Genomic DNA, 21797 nt, shown 5'->3' with positions numbered 1-21797 from the left:
TTTGAAGAGCAGAATTAACTTTTCAAACGACCGCGTCGCTCTTCAGTAGCTGGTTGCCAGGACAACCGGCTGTCTCGCTCGTCACCACAGACTGTAAAAATAACTCGTCACAAATAACGGTCCAAAAAAGTCAAGATAACAATCACACACAGTCAAGGGGGTATACTATTATGAAAACAAAAACAAAAAACACTTGTGGAATGACGCTGGGAACTATGGTTTACATATTAAAAAATTACTGCATTAAAAAAACAACAATGATTAAACAAGTAAAACTTCCGATTACATATTCATAATCAAATGATGGATTTCCTCCACTGCGCGTTTCAACATGATCTCCTCTGTGATTGGCCGGACGTCTAATCATTATTCATTAGACCCCGGAAGTAAGGCGGTACTGCTGTTGTGTTTTAGTTAGACTAGAGTTCACTCCTAAGCCAATCACTGCAAGAGAAACGGCCTCATGGATTCATTAGGCCAATCATATGTCCGATGTTCAAGCCGCAAGTGTTGCGTTCCAGGACGCAGGTTCATTTGGCTAGCAAGCATTTACAGCTATGAAAGACTATTATAGGTCTAGTAGTTTACAGCTTTGTTTCGCAATTTCATTAGTAGTGTAGATAAAAACACTTATAAATAGAACATGTATTATATCTATGCTTATGTGGAATAATATGACACAAACAGAAATAATAGCTGAGTTTACAAATTAATATCAAATGCCTCTAGGCCAATAAAAGGTCACATTGAAATCGAAACTACTATTTTCAGATTTAAAATTACTGTAGTCAATAACAGGACATTCAAAGAAAAAACTGATTTATGAATAATTTATTATAATAAAAAAGTGAACATGGGACGGAATAAAAATAACACCACAAGATATATTCTCATGCATCGACACAATGTCTTGGTCCTCTGCTGGAACAAGACGAGATGACTGATGCTTGTTTAACAAAAGTAGTGAGATGGGATGATTGTTGAAACTACATGCTGCTGATTATATTTTCAGAAATTCCAGGGGAAACTGACTCATTTCCTCTATAAAAAAAAAATCCCAGTTGGGATACTTGGAAATATATTCAGCTTTTCCTAAATCTATACAATTTATTTATTTATTTGTTCTATTAAAAACACAGACATTTGGGAAAGTAAATCTTTTTTTAAGTGCCAGGGTTGGCCAAAAGAGCACAAAATACATCCCAAGCGCTCACCAAAAAAAGCATCTTTGATTTTTCTTTTTATCTAGAATATTCAAGTGTTTCATACTGAATCTAAATTTGTCCTAAACAGTGAATCCCAAACAGTGGTAGGCCTATATGTATTTTGAGTTTTACTCAAGAACCATGCTGAGCATCTGATTGGGCCAAATCTTTTACTTGAACCTTAAAATTGTCACTTAACTATACTACACACGACAGTTACAACATTTTCCACATACTGTTAAAAGATGAAGATGAGCTCCTTATCATTTTCATATTTCAGAAATAGTGTCGGCATGTGCTTTGCAACTTTATGATGCAGGATGTGTCCCGACATACCATGTAGGTTAAACTCAGGTTTTCAGAATTCTAGCAGAATAAATCTGCTTCTGGAAAGGAAACAACCCAAAAAACAGCTGAACGTCAAGTGACAAGGCTGGCCTTTACAACTCGACCTGAAACTCTATGCCAAATACAGACGAATTCATCTAGAAACAACATTTTATTGTTGTAGGTCAGATGGATGATTAGTTTTTGTTTTACTGGTTTCTACACTGGGAAACGGTGTTTGGTATCCAGTTGTAATTGGTCTTTACAGTTTTCTAGTCTAAGGTTCCCATTAGGTTTATCTTTAGGTCTTCAGCTACTCACTTCCCTAATTTGTTGCTTTGCGTCAATGTTTCCTCAAGCTATTTTGACATTCCTTATGAAATCCCCTTAACCCAAAAATAAGAGTTTAGTTCCTAAACATTTTAAGAGTGTCAACTTAGTGTAAAACTTCTACTAATAGCCTAGACTTTTATTCACATAAGTCTATGAAATTATCCTGCCTTGATTTGGGGACAGACTTTGTAAAACAGCATGTAAACCTGCTTCATTGCCTGCACACATAGACAAGCATTATTGTGTCTTTTTTGGACATATACTATAGTTCATCTTCATTTTTTAACCACAAACTATTTCAACACTAAATGCACAGAGGCCTCTGGCTAGAAAGAGAAACTGGGCCTAAAATTGGGACAGGCTTTTATTTTAAGTCATTAATTACCACTTAATAGTAAGAATGATGCAGGTCAAAGAGACATGTCCTTCCCTTAAACCCGCAAGTGAGGTCGGATTGAAAATAAAATAATTAATATTCATACATTCAAAGTCAACTGGACTTGGTTGAACATCTTGAAAACGTTTCACCTCTCCTCAGAAAGGCTTCTTCAGTCCTACACAAACTGGTGGACGGAGCTAGACATTAAAGCCTCATTAACATCATCATTAGCATGCTAATGGTCAGAGAGGGTTAGCTGAGTGGTTGACCGAGTTTCGCCTGGAGATGTTAACCTTCCTGGTCGTCTGTGGGTCGTTGGGGGTCACATGTCCCAAGGTGAGACTGGGACTGGGTCTTTGTAGATCCGTCCACCAGTTAGTTTAAAACTGAAGAAGCCTTTCGGAGGAGGTGAAACGTCTTCAAATTCTACAACTAGCTTTAGTCCAGTTACCTTCACATTTACCATGACCTGGAAGACTGAGAACCTACACAGACAATATTCATCCACACAAGTTTTATGGATTTTAAATGAGTTTAGTAGTTGTTGTTGTTTTTTTTTTTTTTTTTTACAAAGAAGTATCCAGATGAGCTTTTCCCCCACTAACATCAACAATAAACATCCTGCATGTTCCAGGATTAAAATACTTGTAATTGCTTCATCTCACTAATAACATAAAAAAATGAAAGGATGTAGGAAAAACAACTCTGTGAAACTAAACATCAGCTAACATAAAGATACAAAAGGTTGGACCAAATGAGTTTGTTCAAGCTTTATTATGGACAAACAAGACTTATTTGATATTAATGTACAATAAACTGAGCAGTTTTTAAACTGTGTTGAACATTGTTGGGAGGATGAAGATGCTCCAAATGAGAAATTAATTCCAAGATATCCACAAAAACAGACGTGTTCAATATAAAACATAAACTGTACATAGAACATGAAAAAGACAGTTTTGACAGCACTTCAGTAGAGAGTTCCTCAAAGAAATCAGTGTTTCTGAAGATGACATCGCATACTTTTTCAGCTGACATCAAGCACGTTCAGTTTTTTTTGAGTTTGTTTTGAGGCCAGTGGCTGCTGTGCAACAACAATAAACGGTTTCATTGTTTAACTGTCTGGCATCTCACGTTTCCTTTTCATTCACTCTCAGCGTATTTTTGAGTCTTCGGGGGCTAACAGCTGATGTCTGAGGATAAAAATAAAGAACACAATGACTGAAAGAGTCCAGAGCTGCATTATGTAAATTGTGGGTCAGGATTCGGCTGGCGACGCCTGGGTTGGTGCTCTGTTGCGGGTGTGGAGCTGAGACTGGGCGATGTGAGAACAGGGCGGCTCTGGATCTTCTCCAGCAGCAAATCTCTGCGGTAAACCACCTCCTCCAGACGAGCTGCCGCGTCATGGTTCTCCTCTTCAAGCTGTCTCAGACTGGCCGCCTGGGGAGGGGTCACAGTCGGTCAGATACAGTCACAACGAAGGGTGTCAGAGGTCTTTTTTTTTATGCATCAAGAGAATAATAAAATGTATTTGTTATCTTTACATAAATGAAAGACACATATGCACATGGCAAAAGCTTTGAAATTATTTCTTACAGAACCCATTAATGCATCTTTCTATGTTGTTAAAGCTGAATGATTTTGGATAAGAGGTCCAAAATGTAAAGTCTTAAAGTCAAACAGATGGAAAAACAAGGGAATACACCTGCTTAAAATATGATTCACATCAATCAGTAATTCCCTAAAACCATCATCATCGTCACCACAATCATCACTATCATTAAGTGCGTAGATTGAATGGAGTTTGGTAGCTCGTACGTTTTGTTTTATTGCCAAAAATGATGTTTATAATGTTACATTATAGGTACAAATGTATGAACTATTTCAGAGACTATATCACAAAAACCATGACACATGAAAAAATTTAATCTAAACTGTGTGGTTAGACTGCATTCTAACTCAATGAGAAATTAGTGTAAGCTTTACACACATCACACTGATGAACAGTCCAGGTGAAAGAGTATCACTTCATAAAAATTAAAAAGATCGCACAGATTACAAGTCCATCCATATGATCACATACTAATGAAAATGGGATTTATTTCATGTCTATGAGTTCTGATATATATACTGTATAACATATTGCATTATATTTTTAACTCTGTTGTCCAGATATCTGACATCTGATAAACTCTAATAAATGAAACATTCTATATTCAGGGAGGAATCATCTTTTCACATAAACAATGAGATATAATTAAAGAGAGCTTATAGAGATCCAAAAAACTAAGAAAGTAAAAATAAATGTGTGCTAAGTAGTTGTATTTGTATTTCAGGGCTGTTTGGAGACTCCTGCTTGCCCTTCAACAACTGCAGTGCCTTTTAAAAATCCACACTTACTTTCAGGAGCCTCATTTATGCATCAATAATGAAACAACATTTAGGAGTAAGGGAAAATTGATCTGGCTTCTTCCAAACAAACAGAAAAGCAGCGTCAAAAATGTCAATAATGGGTGATTTTTGAGCTGTCAGTGTAGAACGCAGTTAGCTCCCTCTGCTGACTGAAAGCTAGAAATTCAATCTGGCCCGTGGTGTAAATTCCTCCCTTTTAAAGCATGTAGGGGATCATAAGGTCCCTTTCCCAGTGTCAGCGCTCGGCTGTTGGCCAAAATCTTCTGCAGGGTGGAGTTAAATCTTTCTACCGGTCCATCAGACTGTTGTCGATGACTGACTGTGTGTTGTGTGTTGTGTGTTTTCTCAATAACAGTGAGCCCATTTTCTGGAACACCTCGGACTCAAAGTTCCGACCCAGATCACTGTGCACTGTTTCTGGTGCACCATAAACACACACCCAGTCAGAGCTCTTTCTGCTGCCTTGTGTTTCTCCCCTCTCAGGTTGCCTTCAGGTAGAGAGGGGCGGAGCCACTTAATTTGATGTTGTGCACCTGAGCACACAGGGCCTCAGTATTTAAACTGGCTTCTTATTCTCTGTCTCTCTCTCGTCAACACTACACACATTCACCATTGCAATCACCACTGATTTACAGTTTGCACATTCTTTGATTAGGAGGATTTGCCTGGGTTGTGAGAAAATGGGGGCTTGTCTGACTTTTGAACTTGGATTTGGCTTGATACTTGGTAGTTGAAAATCTAATTAGTTCAGGTTAGATCAGGTTGTTTGTGCAGTTTGTTTGGAATTTGATCTGTGCAGAGTGGTAAGTAACCTCTCTGACTTGTTACTGGTACAATTTGTTGGGAGAATCACACATGTCTTTCTTTGTTTGAAGATTTAACGATTTGACTTTTATTTCTTGAAAGCATTAGTTGTACTTGTTAGTTTGACTGTCATTTTGATTAATTGATATTTAAAATTACAATGGTGTAACAAGGTTTATTTGATAAGTATTTTATTTTTGAGCACCCTGATCAGCACCTGTCTGTCCAGATGAGGTGGCTCCTTCTTTTTGCCGGACATCTCGAGGGGATGCACCTGGTGCTGTTCTCCCACCTGATTTGGGAGCACTTTTTGATGGGGAGGAGGAGGAGGCATCAGCAACTCTTGATACCGCTTTGAGGGTTTGTCATGGAAGTTACAAACCAGATAGTGAAAGACTTGAGAGCTCATGAAAAGTATAATTCATCTCCAGCTTTTGCTCCAGAGTTCGATAATGTGGATGTGGTTCTGTGTACTAAAAACGTGACAGTGCTTGCTGCGCTTAACCTTGATCAGTCTTTCCAGAGTTGTGGTAATGATTCAAAGGTAGAAACTGCAGTTGTGTTAGTTCAAGTAAGAAAGCTAGGGCTTGAGCGGCTTGTCAGGTGCTACTTCAAGAGGTTAACTTTGTACCGTTTGATCTCCTCACCGAGACAGAAAGTTTGGTTTCTGTTTGGGCGCTACACCATTCCGACATGCATGTTGGTGCCTGTGTTGTCTCTCTGATTTTGTAAGATAGTTATTAGCCTTGTCAATAGAAGGCAAGGCAAGTTTATTTATATAGCACATTTCAACAACAAGGCAATTCACACAAGGCATCATGACAGAGTAAAGAAGATTATTAAATCTGAACATATGTTCAAATGAAATTAATTGAAATAAATAAAGTAAAAATATAAAAAGAGTTAAAAGTTACAGTGCAGAGTTAAAATTCAAAATCTTACTAAAGCTGTTTAATGAAAGGCAGCTGTAAACAGGTGAGTCTTCAACCTCGATTTTAAAAGAGCTAAGAGTTTCAGCAGACCTGCAGTTTTCTGGGAGTTTGTTCCAGATATAAGGTGCATAGAAACTGAACGCTGCTTCTCCATGTTTGGTTCTGACTCTGGGGACAGAGAGCAGACCTGTCCCAGACAACATGAGTGGTCTGGATGGTTCATAATTAATCAGGAGGTCACTAATGTAGTTTGGTCCTAAACCTTTAAGTGCTTTATAAACCAGCAACAGGATTTTAAAGTCTATTCTCTGACAGCCTGGGAGCCAGTGTAAAGACCTCAGAATTGGACTGATGTGATCCATTTTCTTGGTTTTGTTGAGGACTCTAGCAGCAGCGTTCTGGATCAGCTGCAGTTGTCTCACTGATTTTTTAGGCAGACCTGTAAAGACACTGTTGCAGTAATCAAGATGACTGAAGATAAAAGCATAGACAAGTTTTTCCAGGTCCTGCTGGGACATAAGTCCTCTAATTCTTGATATGTTCTTTAGGTGATAGTAGGCTGACTTTGTAATTGTCTTAGTGTGGCTTTTAAAATTGAGGTCTGAGTCCATCACTACGCCCAGGTTTCTTGCCTGGTCTGTGGTTTTAAGTCTTACTGACTGAAGCTGTGTGCTGACTCTTAGTCGCTCCTCCTTTGCTCCAAAAACAACAACCTCAGTTTTGTTTTTGTTTAGCTGGAGAAAATTTTTGCACATTTGCTCTATGCATTTACCCAGTGCTTTTATGGGACCATGGTTGCCTGGCGACATTGTAATATATATTTGTGTAGTCAAAGTCAACTCTATTGTCAGTTTCAAAATATGCCAGACATACAGTGGAATCGAAATTTCGTTTGTCTCCGTCCCGCGGTGCAATACAACCAAAATAAGGTAAAATAGATCAAATAAAATTAGGTAAAAATAAGATAAATAATATTTACAGTAATAAATTCTAAATTGTGCAAAAGGTACAAAATGGTAAATAAAATTGAAAGAAAAAGTAAACTTGTGCAATGTGCAGTAAACTTTTGAAAAGTTAGCTTCAGAGTTATTAGTCCAGAGTTCTTGGTGGCAAACGGGAGGGGGTTTCAACGTCCAGTGTTCGTGGGGGCAGAGGTGAGGGAAGGAAGAGAGGGGAGAGAGTTAAGCTTCCTGACAGCTTGGTGGAAGAAGCTGTTTCTCTGGTGGAGCCAGCCCGCAGGCTGTGGTACCGTCTCCCCGATGTCAGGAGGCTGTATGAGGGGTGGGTGGGGCCACGCACAATGCTGGTTGCTTTGCGGGTGAGGCGGGTACCGTAGAGGTCCAGAAGAGAGGGGAGTGGGACACCAATAATCCATTCAGCAGCCTTCACTGTGCGCTGCAGGGTCTGCGGTTGGCAGCAGTGCCGCTCCCAAGCCACACAGTGATGCAGCTGGTCAGGATGCTCTCGATGGTGCCTCTGTAGAAGGAGCACATGATGGATGGGGGGGCTCGTGCTCTCTTCAGCTTGCGGAGGAAGTAGAGGCGCTGCTGGGACTTCCTGGCCAGTGATGTGGTGTTGGTTGTCCAGGAGAGATCCTCACTGGTGTGAACCCCCAGGAACTTGGTGCTGCTCACTCTCTCCACAGCAGCACCGTTGATGCTCAGTGGGGGTTTAGGAGTGGGGAATCTCCGGAAGTCGACAACAACCTCCTTGGTCTTGTCGACGTTCAGGAAGAGGTTGTTGTCTCTGCACCATGTGGCCAGTTGGCTGACCTCCATCCTGTAGTGCGTCTCATCGTTGTTGGAGATGAGACAAACCACTGTTATGTTGTCCGCGAACTTCACAATGTGGTTGCTGCTGAAGGATGGAGCGCAGTCGTGGGTCAGCAGCGTAAAGAGCAGGGGGCTGAGCACACAACCTTGGGGAGCCCCAGTGCTCATGACGGTGGTTTTGGCTGTGTTGCCGCCGACCTGCACTGTCTGAGGCCTCTCACTGAGGAAGTCCAGCAGCCAGTTGCACAGGGAAGTGCTGAGCCCCAGCTGGTCCAGTTTGCCGATCAGCTGCTGAGGGATGATGGTGTTGAATGCTGAACTGAAGTCTATGAACAGCATTCTGATGTATGAGTTTTTGGTGTCCAGGTGGGTGAGGGCTGGGTGAAGAGCAGAACAGATGGCATCCTCGGTGGATCTGTTACCTCGGGATGCAAACTGGTAGGGGTCCAGGGTGGCGGGGAGGGTGGATTTTATGTAGGCCATGACTAACCTTTCAAAGCACTTCATGATGATGGGTGTCAGTGCAACGGGTCGATAGTCATTGAAAGTGGATGGTGAGGGCTTCTTTGGAACGGGTATGATGGTGGTGGCTTTGAAGCACGACGGAACAACAGCCTGACTCAGAAGCGTTGAAAATGTCTGTGAAGACATCTTTAAGCTCCTCTGCACAGTCCTTCAGCACACAGCCAGGAATGTTGTCTGGACCTGCAGCCTTGCGGGTGTTGATCTTGGAGAAGGTTCTCTTCACGCTGGCTGCAGTCAGGCACAGGGTCTGGTTGTGGGGAGGTGGGGTGGTCTTCTGTGGGGGCGTGCTGTTGTGTGCTTCAAACCTGGCAAAGAAGCTGTTATGGTCGTTCAGCAGAGAGGTGTTGCTGTCACAGGTCTGTGGCTTGGGTATGTAGTCTGTGATGGTCTGGATACCACGCCACAGGCCCCGCGTGTCTCTGCTGTCCTTGAAATGTCCGGTTATTTTTAGTGTGTAGCTGCGTTTGGCTTTCCTGATGCCACGGGACAGGTTGGCCCTCGCTGTTCTCAGGCAGGCTGCGTCCCCAGCTCTGAAGGCGGTGTTCCTGGCCCTCAGTAGCCCGCGTACCTCTCCTGTCAGCCATGGCTTCTGGTTAGCCCGGGTGGTGATGGTTCTGGTGGTGGTGGTGACATCAGCAATGCATTTGCTAATGTAGGAGGTAACAGTGTCAGAATACTCCTCAATGTCTGTGTGGTTGTTGTAGCTGGCTGCCTGCTTAAACATCTCCCAGTCTGTGGTATCAAAGCAGTCTTGTAGTGCAGCAGAGGCCCCCTCTGGCCACACACATACCTGCTTCAGAACTGGTTTGGTGACTTTAACCCTGGGTCTGTAAGCTGGCATTAGCATTACACTGATATGGTCAGAGTGGCCGATGTGGGGGAGGGGTGAAGCTTTGTAAGCACCTTTAACTGATGTGTAAATCATGTCCAGAATGTTACCTTCTCTTGTGGGAAAGGTCACGTGTTGGTGGAAGTGGGGTAAAACCGTCTTGAGATTTGCATGGTTAAAATCCCCAGCGATGATGAAAAATCAGTCTGGGTGGGTTGTCTGTTGCTCACTGATGGCGTTGTAAAGTTCCCAAAGTGCATCGACTCTATCAGCGTTGTTAGTGGTGGGGGGAATATACACAGCGACCAGCAGGGTCGCTAGAAAGGACGGCACTTTATGATCATAAACTCCATCAGCGGTGAACAGTGTTTACAACACAGACTCCACCACCTTTCTTCTTTCCTCCTTTAATAAGGATTCTGTCCGAACGGTAGCATGTGAATTGTTCAATCTGAACGGTGGAGTCTGGGATGTGTTCGTTCAGCCATGTCTCTGTGAAAATGTACGCACAGCCGTCCCTCACATCGCGTTGCGCAGCTCTCAGTAGCTCTATATGGTCCATTTTATTGTCCAGAGATCTTACATTTGCCAGTAGAAGAGTTGGAAGAGCGGACCTGTGTGGTATTTTAGCCAGTCTCGCTCTTATGCCTCCACGTTTACCTCGCTTTTGTTTCTGCTCGCACCGTTTACGTTTACATCTCCTCTCTGGGGGGTAAACCGGCTCGCGAAGCAGTCCCAAAGTTTGAAGCTGTTGTCTCAGTGATTCGGGTAATAACTCCACGGAAAGGCTGTTGCTGTTTAAGTCCAGTAAAAATCGACGGCTGTAATTGTGTTTTTCCATAGTAAAACAGGTAGAAGAGTCAAAAGAAAAGTTAGAAAAAGAAGACACACCGCTCTATCGGTAGAGAGAGGGGCCGCTGCGACCGGTCGCGCCGCCAGCCAGTCACTACCAGCTGCCAGCCAGTAGTTATGATAACTTATTTTATTGTTTTTTATAATCTGAGCTAGTGGGAGCATGTAGAGGTTAAACAGAAGAGGCCCCAGGATGGAACCTTGGAGAACTCCACAAGTATTTTTTGTTTGCTCAGATTTGAAGTTACCTACAGACACGAAGAAGTCCCTGTCCTTTAAGTAGGATTCAAACCAGTTTAGTACTGTGCCAGAAACTCCAACCAAGTTTTCCAGTCGGTCCAAGTTTTCCAATATATTGTGGTCAAATGCAGCACTGAGATCAAGTAAAAGACTGAGGTTCTGCCACTGTCTGTGTTTAAATGGACGTCATTAAACACTTTAACCAGAGCTGTCTCAGTGCTGTGATTTTGTCTAAAACCTGACTGGAAGACATTGAAACAGTCGCTCAATGTCAAGAAGTTATTTAACTGTTGAAAAACAGCTTTTTCGATTATTTTACTTAAAAAAGGAAGATTTGATATAGGCCTGTAATTGTTCATTATTGACAAGAGAAGAGACAGGTTTACAATTTGTAACAGATCTGGAGCCATGACTTCGGAGACTTTTTTAAAAAAAAACCTGTTTGCTGAATATCAAGGCAGCAGGAGGAAGAATTTAATTGTTGTATAATGTCCTCCAGGTTTTTAAGGTTGATTTGATTAAATTGTGTCATGGTGCTTAAGTTGGTTTTAAATGGACAGAGCACATATCCTGATCCTGATGATCAGTTACTGACAGTTTGTCTACTTTTCTGGATTTTTTCAGTAAAGAAGGTGGAAAATGTATTACAGGCCCTGGTAGAATGAAATTCAGATGCTATTGACACAGGAGGGTTTGTTAGCCTGTCGACAGTAGCAAACAGGGCACAAGCATTATTAATGTTTCTGGTGATGATGTCAGAGAAGAAAGATTGCCTTGCATTCCTCAGTTGTGAATTATAAGTGGGAAGTCTCTCTTTGTAGATGTTATAATGAATCTGGGGATTAGTTTTACGCCACCTGCGTTCAGCGTTTTTCGACTATCTCTTTTTCCGTTTCTTACCAGTGTCGAATTTTCCCATGGAGATTTTGTTCTTACCAGAGACAACCTTCACCTTAGTGGGAGCAATGGAATCAATAACATTTGTGATTTTAGAATTGAAGTTATCTACCAACTCACTGACTGAGCCCCAGGACAGGGCAGCTGTGGAAGAGAAAACCTGGTAAAATATTTCACTGGTGTTTTCAGTGATACACCGTTTTGTAATCACTTTTGTTTGAATACTTTTGTACACCAAGATAGTACTCTTAAATAAAACACAGGAGTGATCAGAGAGGGCAACATCTGAAACAACAACATTGGAGATGTTTAGTCCCTCTGTCCTGGGGGTTATCAACATGGATGTTAAAATCACCAACAATAATAACACAGTCAATACAGATCACAGACAGCAGTTCAGTGAAATCATCGAAAAAGTTTGCACAGTATTTAGGTGGCCTGTAAATATTTAGGAACATGGCTCTGGGGGTGGACTGAAGGGCCACATATTCAAAAGAAGCAAAATTTCCAAAAGATAATTGCTTACATCGGAAGGAATCATTAAACAAAACTGCAACTCCTCCTCCTCTCTTATGCACTCTAGCCTCGCTTACAAAACTGAAGTTGGGAGGGGTTGACTCGGTAAGAACAGCGACACTGTTATTTAGATCTAGTTTCAGTTAAAAACATAAAATCAAGCTTGTGCTCAGTAATAAAATCATTGATTAAAAATGATTTCCCTGCCAGTGATCTAATGTTTAGTAGAGCCAGCTTTAGGGTCCTAGAAGCTTTATCTGCTAACGTTTTTGGGACAGGTTGTGGCTCAAAAGGAATGGATGCTAAGTTTTGACAAGTTTGCAAAATCACATAACTGCCTTTTGTTTCATGGCAGAGTCCCCTTTATTCTTCTATTACCTATCATCACAGAGATTTTGGAACCTACTGACGTGCAGGGCCCCGGCTTATCTTGGAGAGAGTCATGACTGCTGATATCCTTGCAGCCTGGACCCAAAACACATCAGTTTGACCTCTGCAATGTTCTGCTTTTCATCCTTATCAAGCTGAGGAGACAAAACATGACACACCCGCGGAGGGACGGGGGCGGGGTGAGAGCCGAGTCGGAACGAGCGATGGTGGGCGCCGTCGGGTGTTTATGGAAGAGAAAAAGGGAGAAGGGCAGGGGGTACTTTTTAATCCAGCATTGACCAGCTCCTTCATCTGGTCAATGAACTCCAGGTGGGGGGAGGAGGGAGATCTGATCGGGGTTCGAGGGGGCAAGGGCGGTGAGACTTCACAGGTGTTGGTGTTGGTGAGGGGGTCGAAGGTGGATGGATACCCCTCCTCTTGGTTCCGATGTCTCTCCTCTTTAGGTCTCTCCTCAGATACTGGCAGACGTGATTCTTGACGAAGGTTTCCATCACGCTGTGTTTTGTCTTTCTTGAAAGCTGTTTTCTTTTGTCTCTTGTCCTTGGCAGAGAGAACTGATGGTTGAGGCAGGGAGTTAAATAGGTTGGAGGTGAACAGTTTCACCCCTGACATGTTCAGGCAAAATCCATCTGCCTTAAAAAGAGGTCTGCGTTCCCAGAAAATGTTAAAATTGTTAATAAAATTCACTGACTGGGCATTACATGCAGTTGTTCTCACCAGTGTCTAATAATCATGCACTATACTCAAACTTGCCTTTCATTCTCTGAGACCTTTCATTCCCGGATGACGCTTTTTGTGCTCGGTGTTCAGTAGCTCTGTCATGCCCTCTGTAGTGGAGACTTGAGAGAAATTCTCACAGTTATACAAAATTAGCTGAGAATAATCTTTCAGTTGTATTGATACGGCATGTATCTTTGACAGCGATAGTGCCATTCTGCTTTATTTTTATTTTTTTGCCTTCAATAAATAGGACAGCTAGAGAGAGAATTATTGTGAAAGACAGAGGGCTATGACATGCATCAAACAATGCAAAGACCAGGATTTGGACCTGCAACCAGTGCGACAGGGACTTTAGCCTCGGCACATGGGACTCTGGCTCTACTGACTCAACTTAACCAGCGCCCAAACAGTGCCATGCTGTGATATGTTTTACATGACTGGTTCATTTTTGTTACTATCGACACCATCTGGCTGCATATATGGCTGCTTTATATTATCTGTAAACTAGTATAGCATGCTCACTGCACCTTAATCTGTATATTATAATCCTAAGAATACACTTCCAGCCATCCATATATACCTAATAATTCACTTTTTTTAGTCTACATCTGTAAATTTTGTAATTACTGTACATAGCACAGACTATTGCACTTTCTGCTTATTTGCACTTCTGGTGAGATGCCAAACCTCATTTCGTTACTCTATACTTGTATATGTGTAATGACAATAAAGTTGAATCTCATCTCATCTCATATACATTTGTGCTGCAATGTACCAGTTATTTCAAAATTCAAAGTAATGAATTGGAGACAGTACTTTATAACAGAAGGCATGAGCCACACAGATGATCTTTCTTTCTTGTTTTATTGTTTACAAAAAGAAACAACATAAATACATTAGAGTAGGCTGTGTGATATTGCTGAGAGTGGTGGATGTGTATGTGAAACAAAGGAGCAGGCAGAAAGGAAAGCTCTGAAACAAATGCTCCACCCCTCTGCAACAAACACACGGTGGCTTTCACTTGTCAGCAAAAAGTCTCCTTTGTACCTCATATAGAGAAGACGGAGAATAGTGAAGACATGAAGTAAAATGAAATAAATCGCATTTAAAAAGAACCAATATGATAAAATACTGCAATATAAAAGCAGCTAAATCAAGATTTGTTAAGATAATGTCAGGAGGAGGAGTTGCACAACAGAATAAAAAGTGTGAAGGAACATCAAAAGAGGGACTTTTTTTCTTCCTTTCTCCAAAAAGAACCTGTGAGCCCTGTGGTTCAAAAGCCAAACAGACAGATTGTCAGTCATGATGCTGATCAACCGTCCTTTTATTCCTTACTTCACTCCTCGGTGACCTTAATAAATACATTTTAAAAGGGAAAAAAGTAAAGAAAATGGCAAACCCCTCAACTCATCAACCTTTACAGAAACACTATCGACCCTCATCCACACATATAGTCATACATGCTCCTTGTACATGTCCAAAGTCAACTTGGTAACATTCTCATATATTCAAAGTCATAAATGCAATGGTATCTGTACACCAAGGCAATTTCTCTATTGCAGATAACAATTCTCCTTTTCAAAAGTAAAAGCAGTTTCTTTGTTACAGTGGCGATGCTTTAGACTACAAGCAGGGAGGGATAAAAACACCAAAGAACCACAGAGGGAATGTAGAGCAGACACACAGCAGCGATGTCATTTGTCACATGGAACTTCTCTACTTCATTTAGCATTTTTCGCTGGGAAAATAACTTTGATGGAAACTAAAATCGCTAAGTTTTACCTTCAAGCTGTGATAAAATCGCCAAAATGCATCTTGTAACCCAGACACCCTTAACGACCTCTCTAGTGTATGTCTCCAAACACTTTATAATTTAGATTGGCATGTTAAATGGCTAATGTATATATGGAAACATGGTGAAACATTTCCACTTTCATGTCATACTACATGAAATGTATTCATTAACACAGCCCCGGAGACCTGTAACCACAACACTAAAAGTAACTGCCATCAACAATGGACATGATTAACCAGGAAGTATAAAGAAGAGGCAATCACTAAAACACTTTTGACCTGAGTAACAGTCAGATTTGAGGATTTCTCTACTTTAATACTGCCACTCTTGTCAACTCTTGTGGTTTTATGCTACTGTGTATATTCATTCACTGCAATCATGATATCAAATAATAAAATCTGAACGAATAGAGCTGTGAAATATTCTACACTGGGTTTAGATAAAACGCTCCAGACTAAATGTGTGTGGCAACAAACACTAGGAGGATAAAAACTACAATTGTCCAATGGCTTGTGAGGCGGAAGAAGGAGGAACGTTGTTCACTGGGTGGTCCTTGCAGCACCAAAGGTCTCCTGGGATGCATACACCATGTAAAGGAAGCCATCTTGGTCCCTCTCCCTTTCATACACCTCAGAGATGGCAGCCGACACCGAGACCATGCTATGGCCATTGACGAGCAGGAAAAAGGCTTGGTTGGAGTTAAGCTGGAGGCGCCTCCTAGTGGACAGCAAAAATATGGAAGAGTTAGGACAAGTGGAGAAAGAAATACTGTATTCCAGAAGACAGAGAAGGAGAGAAGAGGATAGGAAGTGAAAAAGAAAAGACAAGGGGGGGAAAAAAGACGAGATGGAAGGGGAAAGAAAAATGGGAGAAAAAAAAAAGTAGAGAATGGCGAATAAAATGGAAAAACATGAAGAAGGAGATAAAGAGGAGAGGATTAGAAGGAACGAGAACAGAAGGGAGAAGGAGAGGTGAAAAAAACAAAGGACAGGGGAGAAGAGGGGCGAGAAATTCAGGTCTACCTTATAATCTTGATGAGTTCACTCATGTTGACATGGTCTGGCACCAGGAATTTGGTCTTGTCCAAAATAGGAAGCTGTTTCTCTCCTTTGTATCTCTCAATGATCACCTGCAGGAGACACAGGCATACTCAGTGAGTAACTTCTCCCCTTTTACTCTGGTTGTGTTTGAGATCTATAAGGACAGTATCCTCCCTTTGGACCTGACACTCCAAAAGTGGAAACCAGTCGAGGTAAAATAAAGGGAACCAGTAAGGCGATGAAAAGGGTTATGAGATCTGAGATATTGGAAATATGGTAAACATATAAAAGGATCACAGCCTTGTGCCTCTCTGAAATGTACATGTAAATGTGAAGTCTATATTTACTGAACCAAGACTGAGCTGCTTGAGATCTGAACCCAAATTATCTGTACGTCAAGACATTTAATCAAGCTAAAATGTGATTTCAACGAGCCGGAAGAAGACAAAATGGCTGCATACAGACAGCTTCATTTCTTATAAAAGTCCAGTTGAATTTGCTGCAACACCATGACTAAGGCTGGCTGCCACAGAGCACCCTCTGTCTGACTCTGACATCAAACAATTAAGCACACTTCACTTTTAACACTTGTGTTTATGCTACCTCTTGATAGGATTACATATTGCATGCTTCAATCTTCTGTTGAGTTACTTTAAGTCAGTTTTGTCAATGTCAAGAAGGAGATGTTAATGCTCCATGCCACCTGGGCACACTATAACTGTTAACTCAGGGAAGGAAACCATGGGATATAAACTTCCTGTTTTCACAGGCTGAATATAACCGACCGTGAAGGGTACAGTATGTTTTTAGATGAGATCTATATTTACAAATAGATGAAATGACTAAGTTACATAATTATGATGAATCTGTGCCTATCCAATGAAATTATATAGGTTTAGTGTTTTACGTTGAGGATTAGCTGCTATGTTTCTTGCATCATAATGAAATACCTTTTAGGGCTTTGGTAAGATTATATCGCTTGATGACGTAAACATGGGTTGCAGAAAAAGTTGATCCTTTTGAACAGATTTCTGATATTATCAAGAAATGAGTCATCAGAGTAATGGGGCAGCTGTGGTTGAGTGGTAGGGGGTCATCTTTCAAGGAAAAAGTAATCAGTTCTATTCTCAGCTCCTGCAAGTTTGGCACTTTCCGTAGCAGCCTCTGCCATCAGTGTGTGAAAGGGTGAATGTGACATGTTGTACAAAAGCACTGCGAGTGGTCAGATGAAAAGTGCTATACTAGCATAGTCCATTTCCATTTTGTGTATAAATAAAACTAGATGATGTTACGTTGACAGAAAGACAGTAAAATGCATGCTTGTTTACAGCTGATATTTTCCTCTGAGACAAGTTATTTGTCACACTTTCCATATTAAAATAACAATGATAATGGACATACCAGTCTACTAAGTAAGCTTAGATGCAAAGTGCTAAGTGTAAAGGAGCATTGAGCTCCTTTTATCATGGCAGCTGGTATGTTTTTTGGCAAGGCAGGATCTGGTTTGGGAGACATATTCAGTCTGTCATACAGCTCTACTCCCCCACAGGCTCCACCCTGGACGGATAGAGTTTCAGTACAGTGACTCAGTGCGCCTGCCTCTGGTCTCAACTTTAACCATGACATAGCAGTTTACGACTCCTAGAAAGAACACTGAAAACCCACACACACAATCACTCAGGGTTTTCAAGATGAGAAGAGGCTTTTCACTGAACAGCAGATGGAAGGCTGTAGTGAAACTCAATCTCAAAAATGATAAAATGAGCAGGTGAAACTTGAGATGTGTGTTTGTTTCTTAGTTGTTGCTAGGAGTCACTTCACATCTGACAAACTAGCAGATGCAACCACACCCATTTCTCGTAAAAAAAAAAAAAAAAATTCCATTGGCTCTGTAAGCAGTAGGGCTGGGAAATATCACAAAAAAAAGTGTCACCACTGATAAGTCAATATTGATAATTCTAACGATAAATGTCAATCCATCATTTCTTTCAAATTTAAAGGTTGAGTTTTGCTCCTCAGTAAAAGTTGATTAAACCAGATGGATAATTGTGGTTTATTCATTCTTTATTGTCTGAACATGATGAATTATACTTGAACAGATGAACATTTTCACAATCATAAGCCGAGTGCACTGTGCTGGAAAATACTGATATTAGAGCTTGCAGGAATGGGAGAACAAATAACATTTCATCACAACCAGGAAACATTTTCAGTTGCAGTCTGTCTTCCTCCATGCTTCTGTGCACATAATGCTGATTCATTTCTGCACTTCTAGCTTTAGTCAAAGAGTTTCATGCATAAGCTTCAGTTTTTACTTACAGGTATCTTGTTAGGGTGTTGTTCTCGGATCAGTCTGACATCTTCTACTCTCTGATCTGTAGAGTAGAAAAACAGACTGAGGTAAACAGAAATGTAAAGCAACACAGAGATATTTGCACTGCAGGATAAAAAACACAAATTAGGTCATCCACAAAATACACAGGGAAAAAAAAAAATGGAGGTAATTAGGAGATAAAGCCCCATCCCCCAAAACATACACATGCAGAGTCAGTCCAATCCTGAATCCTCACATTTGGTGAGCTTGTGAGGAGCAGCCATCAAGATGTTTTTTAATATATTTTTTATCTTAATCTTAATTTCAGAATGTCAAAGATGTAATTTGTCTTCCACAATGCTTATCATAAATAAGTTAAAAAAAAGAAACTATAGTCAAATGTCATAAGATTATTTTGTAAACTTTGAATAAAACACAGAATATATTTCACTAACTGCTCAGTGGAATAAGGAACTCTGGTGAAATCATAATGGGCTTTCCTAAAATCCACTCACGCTGTAAACCGCATTGTGATTAGCAGATTATTGACAACAAATATAATTCACTTATGTTCTACTCAATTTCTCCAGAGTGCACTCAAAGTGTGAGTAGTTAACAAACAAGACATTAAAACTGAACTGAGCCTGGTTTGTCTGGGTATCTTAGACTGGTCAGATACTTTGCTGAAGATAGACATTTAAACACACATTGAAGCCAGTAACTCTGCTGCTGATTGAATTAATCATTCATTCACATATGGCTGAATGGGATCCTCCTATCTGGGTTTTACCTTATTTTGTGATTTGTAACTAATCAAAAAATAACCAGCTACAGATACTACTACTGATAAAATAAACAGACTGACATAAGGTCTGAATGGCATTGGTCAGTACACTTAAACACAGTAAATCTGAAGATCTCAACTTCACCATCATCTCCTTCAAACTTTAAATCAATCCTTTGATATTAATGGTGGAAATGAAACTGACTGCTTATAATCAAGCAGTCAAATGAAGTTAACTGGATCATGTAAGTTGTCATAGTCAGGTGAAACTGAGTTAATGCTATCCAGTCTTGTGACATGCCATTACAAAATGTTTGCCAAAAGAAAGTTGACTGATGAGATAATCTGTTTCACTCAATTCTCAAATGTCTTCCTGAAGTTACTGCCATATAAATGCAAATGCAGGACATTGTTCTGTGATAACATCCAATCAGGAACTAGGAAGCTTGTGTGTCACATCAGAGACATCAACATGACTTGTTGGACTAGAATTTGGTTACGGCCCAACACTAACTTTGGGTTTTGAAAAATTAAGCGGGATAAAGCATTTTCTAGATGTTTACTGCCATCGAAGGGCTTCAAAAGTTGGCCTGTGAAATCAATTGATGATGTCATTGAGGCTACATCCACGTTTTATACAGTCCGTGGTTATGATTCTATTGCAGATATTCAGCGTAAAATGGGCTTGCTCACCTGTGTCCCATGACCAGGGACCAGTCCCAATCTGCCTTTGTGTCAAAGGCAAAATAACAAGGACAAACAAATAAAACAGGAAGTCATTGACTCATAGGTTATATTCTGTCATACTGTATGAATTAGTCATTACCACCATGCACGGCTGGAAGACTCAATTTGGTCTCTTGAGTCATGTTAAATTGTGTTCTATAGAGAAACGAAACTTGAACTGTTAGACATAAATTGAAAATAGTTGTTGAAATAAAACATTCTGGTCATAGGCCCACAGGCCAACAAGTGACAAAATTAGGAATCGGCCGAGGCCTACACAGTGACACAGAAGTGGAATGCAAACTAAGGTTGGTAGGCCTAGTTTACACAGCCTGCACTCTGTAAACAAGCACCAATAGCCTACAGACCAACTTTTAGTTCATGTCAATATGACAACTTAACCCAAAGGTCTTTCAATCAACTTGTTGTCATATACAGTTTAAAAGGGTTAGTGTTAGTTTTCTATAAAAGTTTTCTAACTTCACTTTAGCTTTGTTAGGAACATTTCTGACCACGTGTCACATTTTGTCTTTGTTGTCTAGATCCTCACGTGCTCCGTTGTGAGGTGAGACCGGAAGTCAGTTACCTGAGGTCTTCCTGGGACTTATATTTCCATGCAACAGAACAATGTTTACGACAAACTGACACATACCTATACATTTTACACAGGTCCATCTTCCAGTAGTGGAACTTTTATTTGGTTCAAAAGTTGAATTAAGTTATAGACTAGTAGAACCACAAACACGCATTTCCTCTCTGTAAGCTGAGAAAGCGTAACCGAAAGTAACCCTCATCGATGCTAAACAAGACAAAAAGAAACGCAATGGCCAACTTCGCACTTTTGGGTCCAAGACGAGTCAGTTCCTTCTCGCTAAGTGCCATTTTATCTCCTTTACAAACTGTCCCATCCCCCAATACTGCAGCCCTTTTTCTCTGCCCTGCTTTTCGGCTCCACTTTGTTTTCTTCAAGCGCTCTGATGCAAATAAACACACACACGCACACACACACACACAAACCCGAAAAGAAGGATAGGCCTGCAGCATAACCGGATTTATTGGCTACCTAAACTTCTAGTGATCCCACATTGTGTTTTCTCTAGGTATACTTTTAGATAAGTTGTAGCCTAATGGTCTACAGGGTTTAAACTAGCAGCCAGCTGTCCCGTCTACATTGTCGTAATAAAGGATAATCTTGTGCAAAACAGATAAAAAAACAAAAAAAACAGACGACAGCTTTAGATATAAACAATATAACAACACATAAAACACAAGGCAGATGGGTTGATGGGTTGTTTGCAAAAAGGTCACACAAGCAGTTATATCACCTACCAAATGTCCTTCTTTGTTTGAAGGTTTTTTCTGAAGGCATACTGCGTCAAGTCAACCAGCTGGCAGTGGAGGAAAACGAAGGCAGCGGCTGAATTCAAAGCAAAAATATATATATAAAAGGTTATAAAATATCCGTGGCCTCGACGCTGTTAGTTTACTGTTAAAGTACTGACTGGAGAGAACTAGGTCATAGATTGTTTGATGTCGCTGCTTCCTTCCTCTGGCTGTGTTTTTATCAGCTCGAGCAAGCAAAACAAACCTATCAGCTGACCTCTGACGTCATGCTGCTGCTCCTCCTCCTCCTCCTCCTCCTCCTCATCTGTATCATGTATCCAGTTGAAGAGTGCCCATGTTGACGCTTATTCTCTCCAGCGTCACTTTTAGTGCACTTAGTCTCAGTTCCTCCACCCTGGGTAAAATCCAGCATTTCGTTCTCTGTGACTTTCTTTGTGTGTGGATGAAATGAGAAAGATGCACTTAGTAGTTTTGGTAGAGAAATGGGAAAGTTGGGGAATGTACAGATTATGTGGTGTGTGTGTTCATAACTCTACACACAAACTGTCCTCAGAGGAAAATCTGGTCCCTGGAACACTGTTTGAAGATAAAATGCTACGCGAGAACTTAATGGTGGAGGGCCCGCAACAGTGAAACTGTAACTCTCCTGTTACCAGCTTTT

At 40.9% G+C, this 21797-nt stretch overlaps 1 protein-coding gene across 1 annotated transcript; it reads right to left on the bottom strand.

Moving 5' to 3' along the window:
- Window positions 1-13977: 13977 nt before the first annotated feature.
- map1lc3b (microtubule-associated protein 1 light chain 3 beta) lies at window positions 13978-21384 on the bottom strand. The gene is made up of 4 exons (XM_020644285.3): window positions 21122-21384; window positions 18288-18343; window positions 15951-16057; window positions 13978-15645 (listed from the first exon to the last, which is right to left on the bottom strand). The coding sequence occupies exons 1-4, from the start codon at window positions 21159-21161 to the stop codon at window positions 15468-15470; spliced, it is 381 nt and encodes a 126-aa protein (XP_020499941.1). The 5' UTR covers window positions 21162-21384; the 3' UTR covers window positions 13978-15467.
- Between the last annotated feature and the right edge of the window lie 413 nt (window positions 21385-21797).

Source organism: Labrus bergylta, chromosome 7 (genome assembly GCF_963930695.1).
Source record: "Labrus bergylta chromosome 7, fLabBer1.1, whole genome shotgun sequence".
Lineage (NCBI taxonomy): Eukaryota > Metazoa > Chordata > Actinopteri > Labriformes > Labridae > Labrus > Labrus bergylta.
The sequence above is the reverse complement of the archived record's forward strand: the minus strand, read 5'-3'. Positions and strand labels throughout refer to the sequence as shown.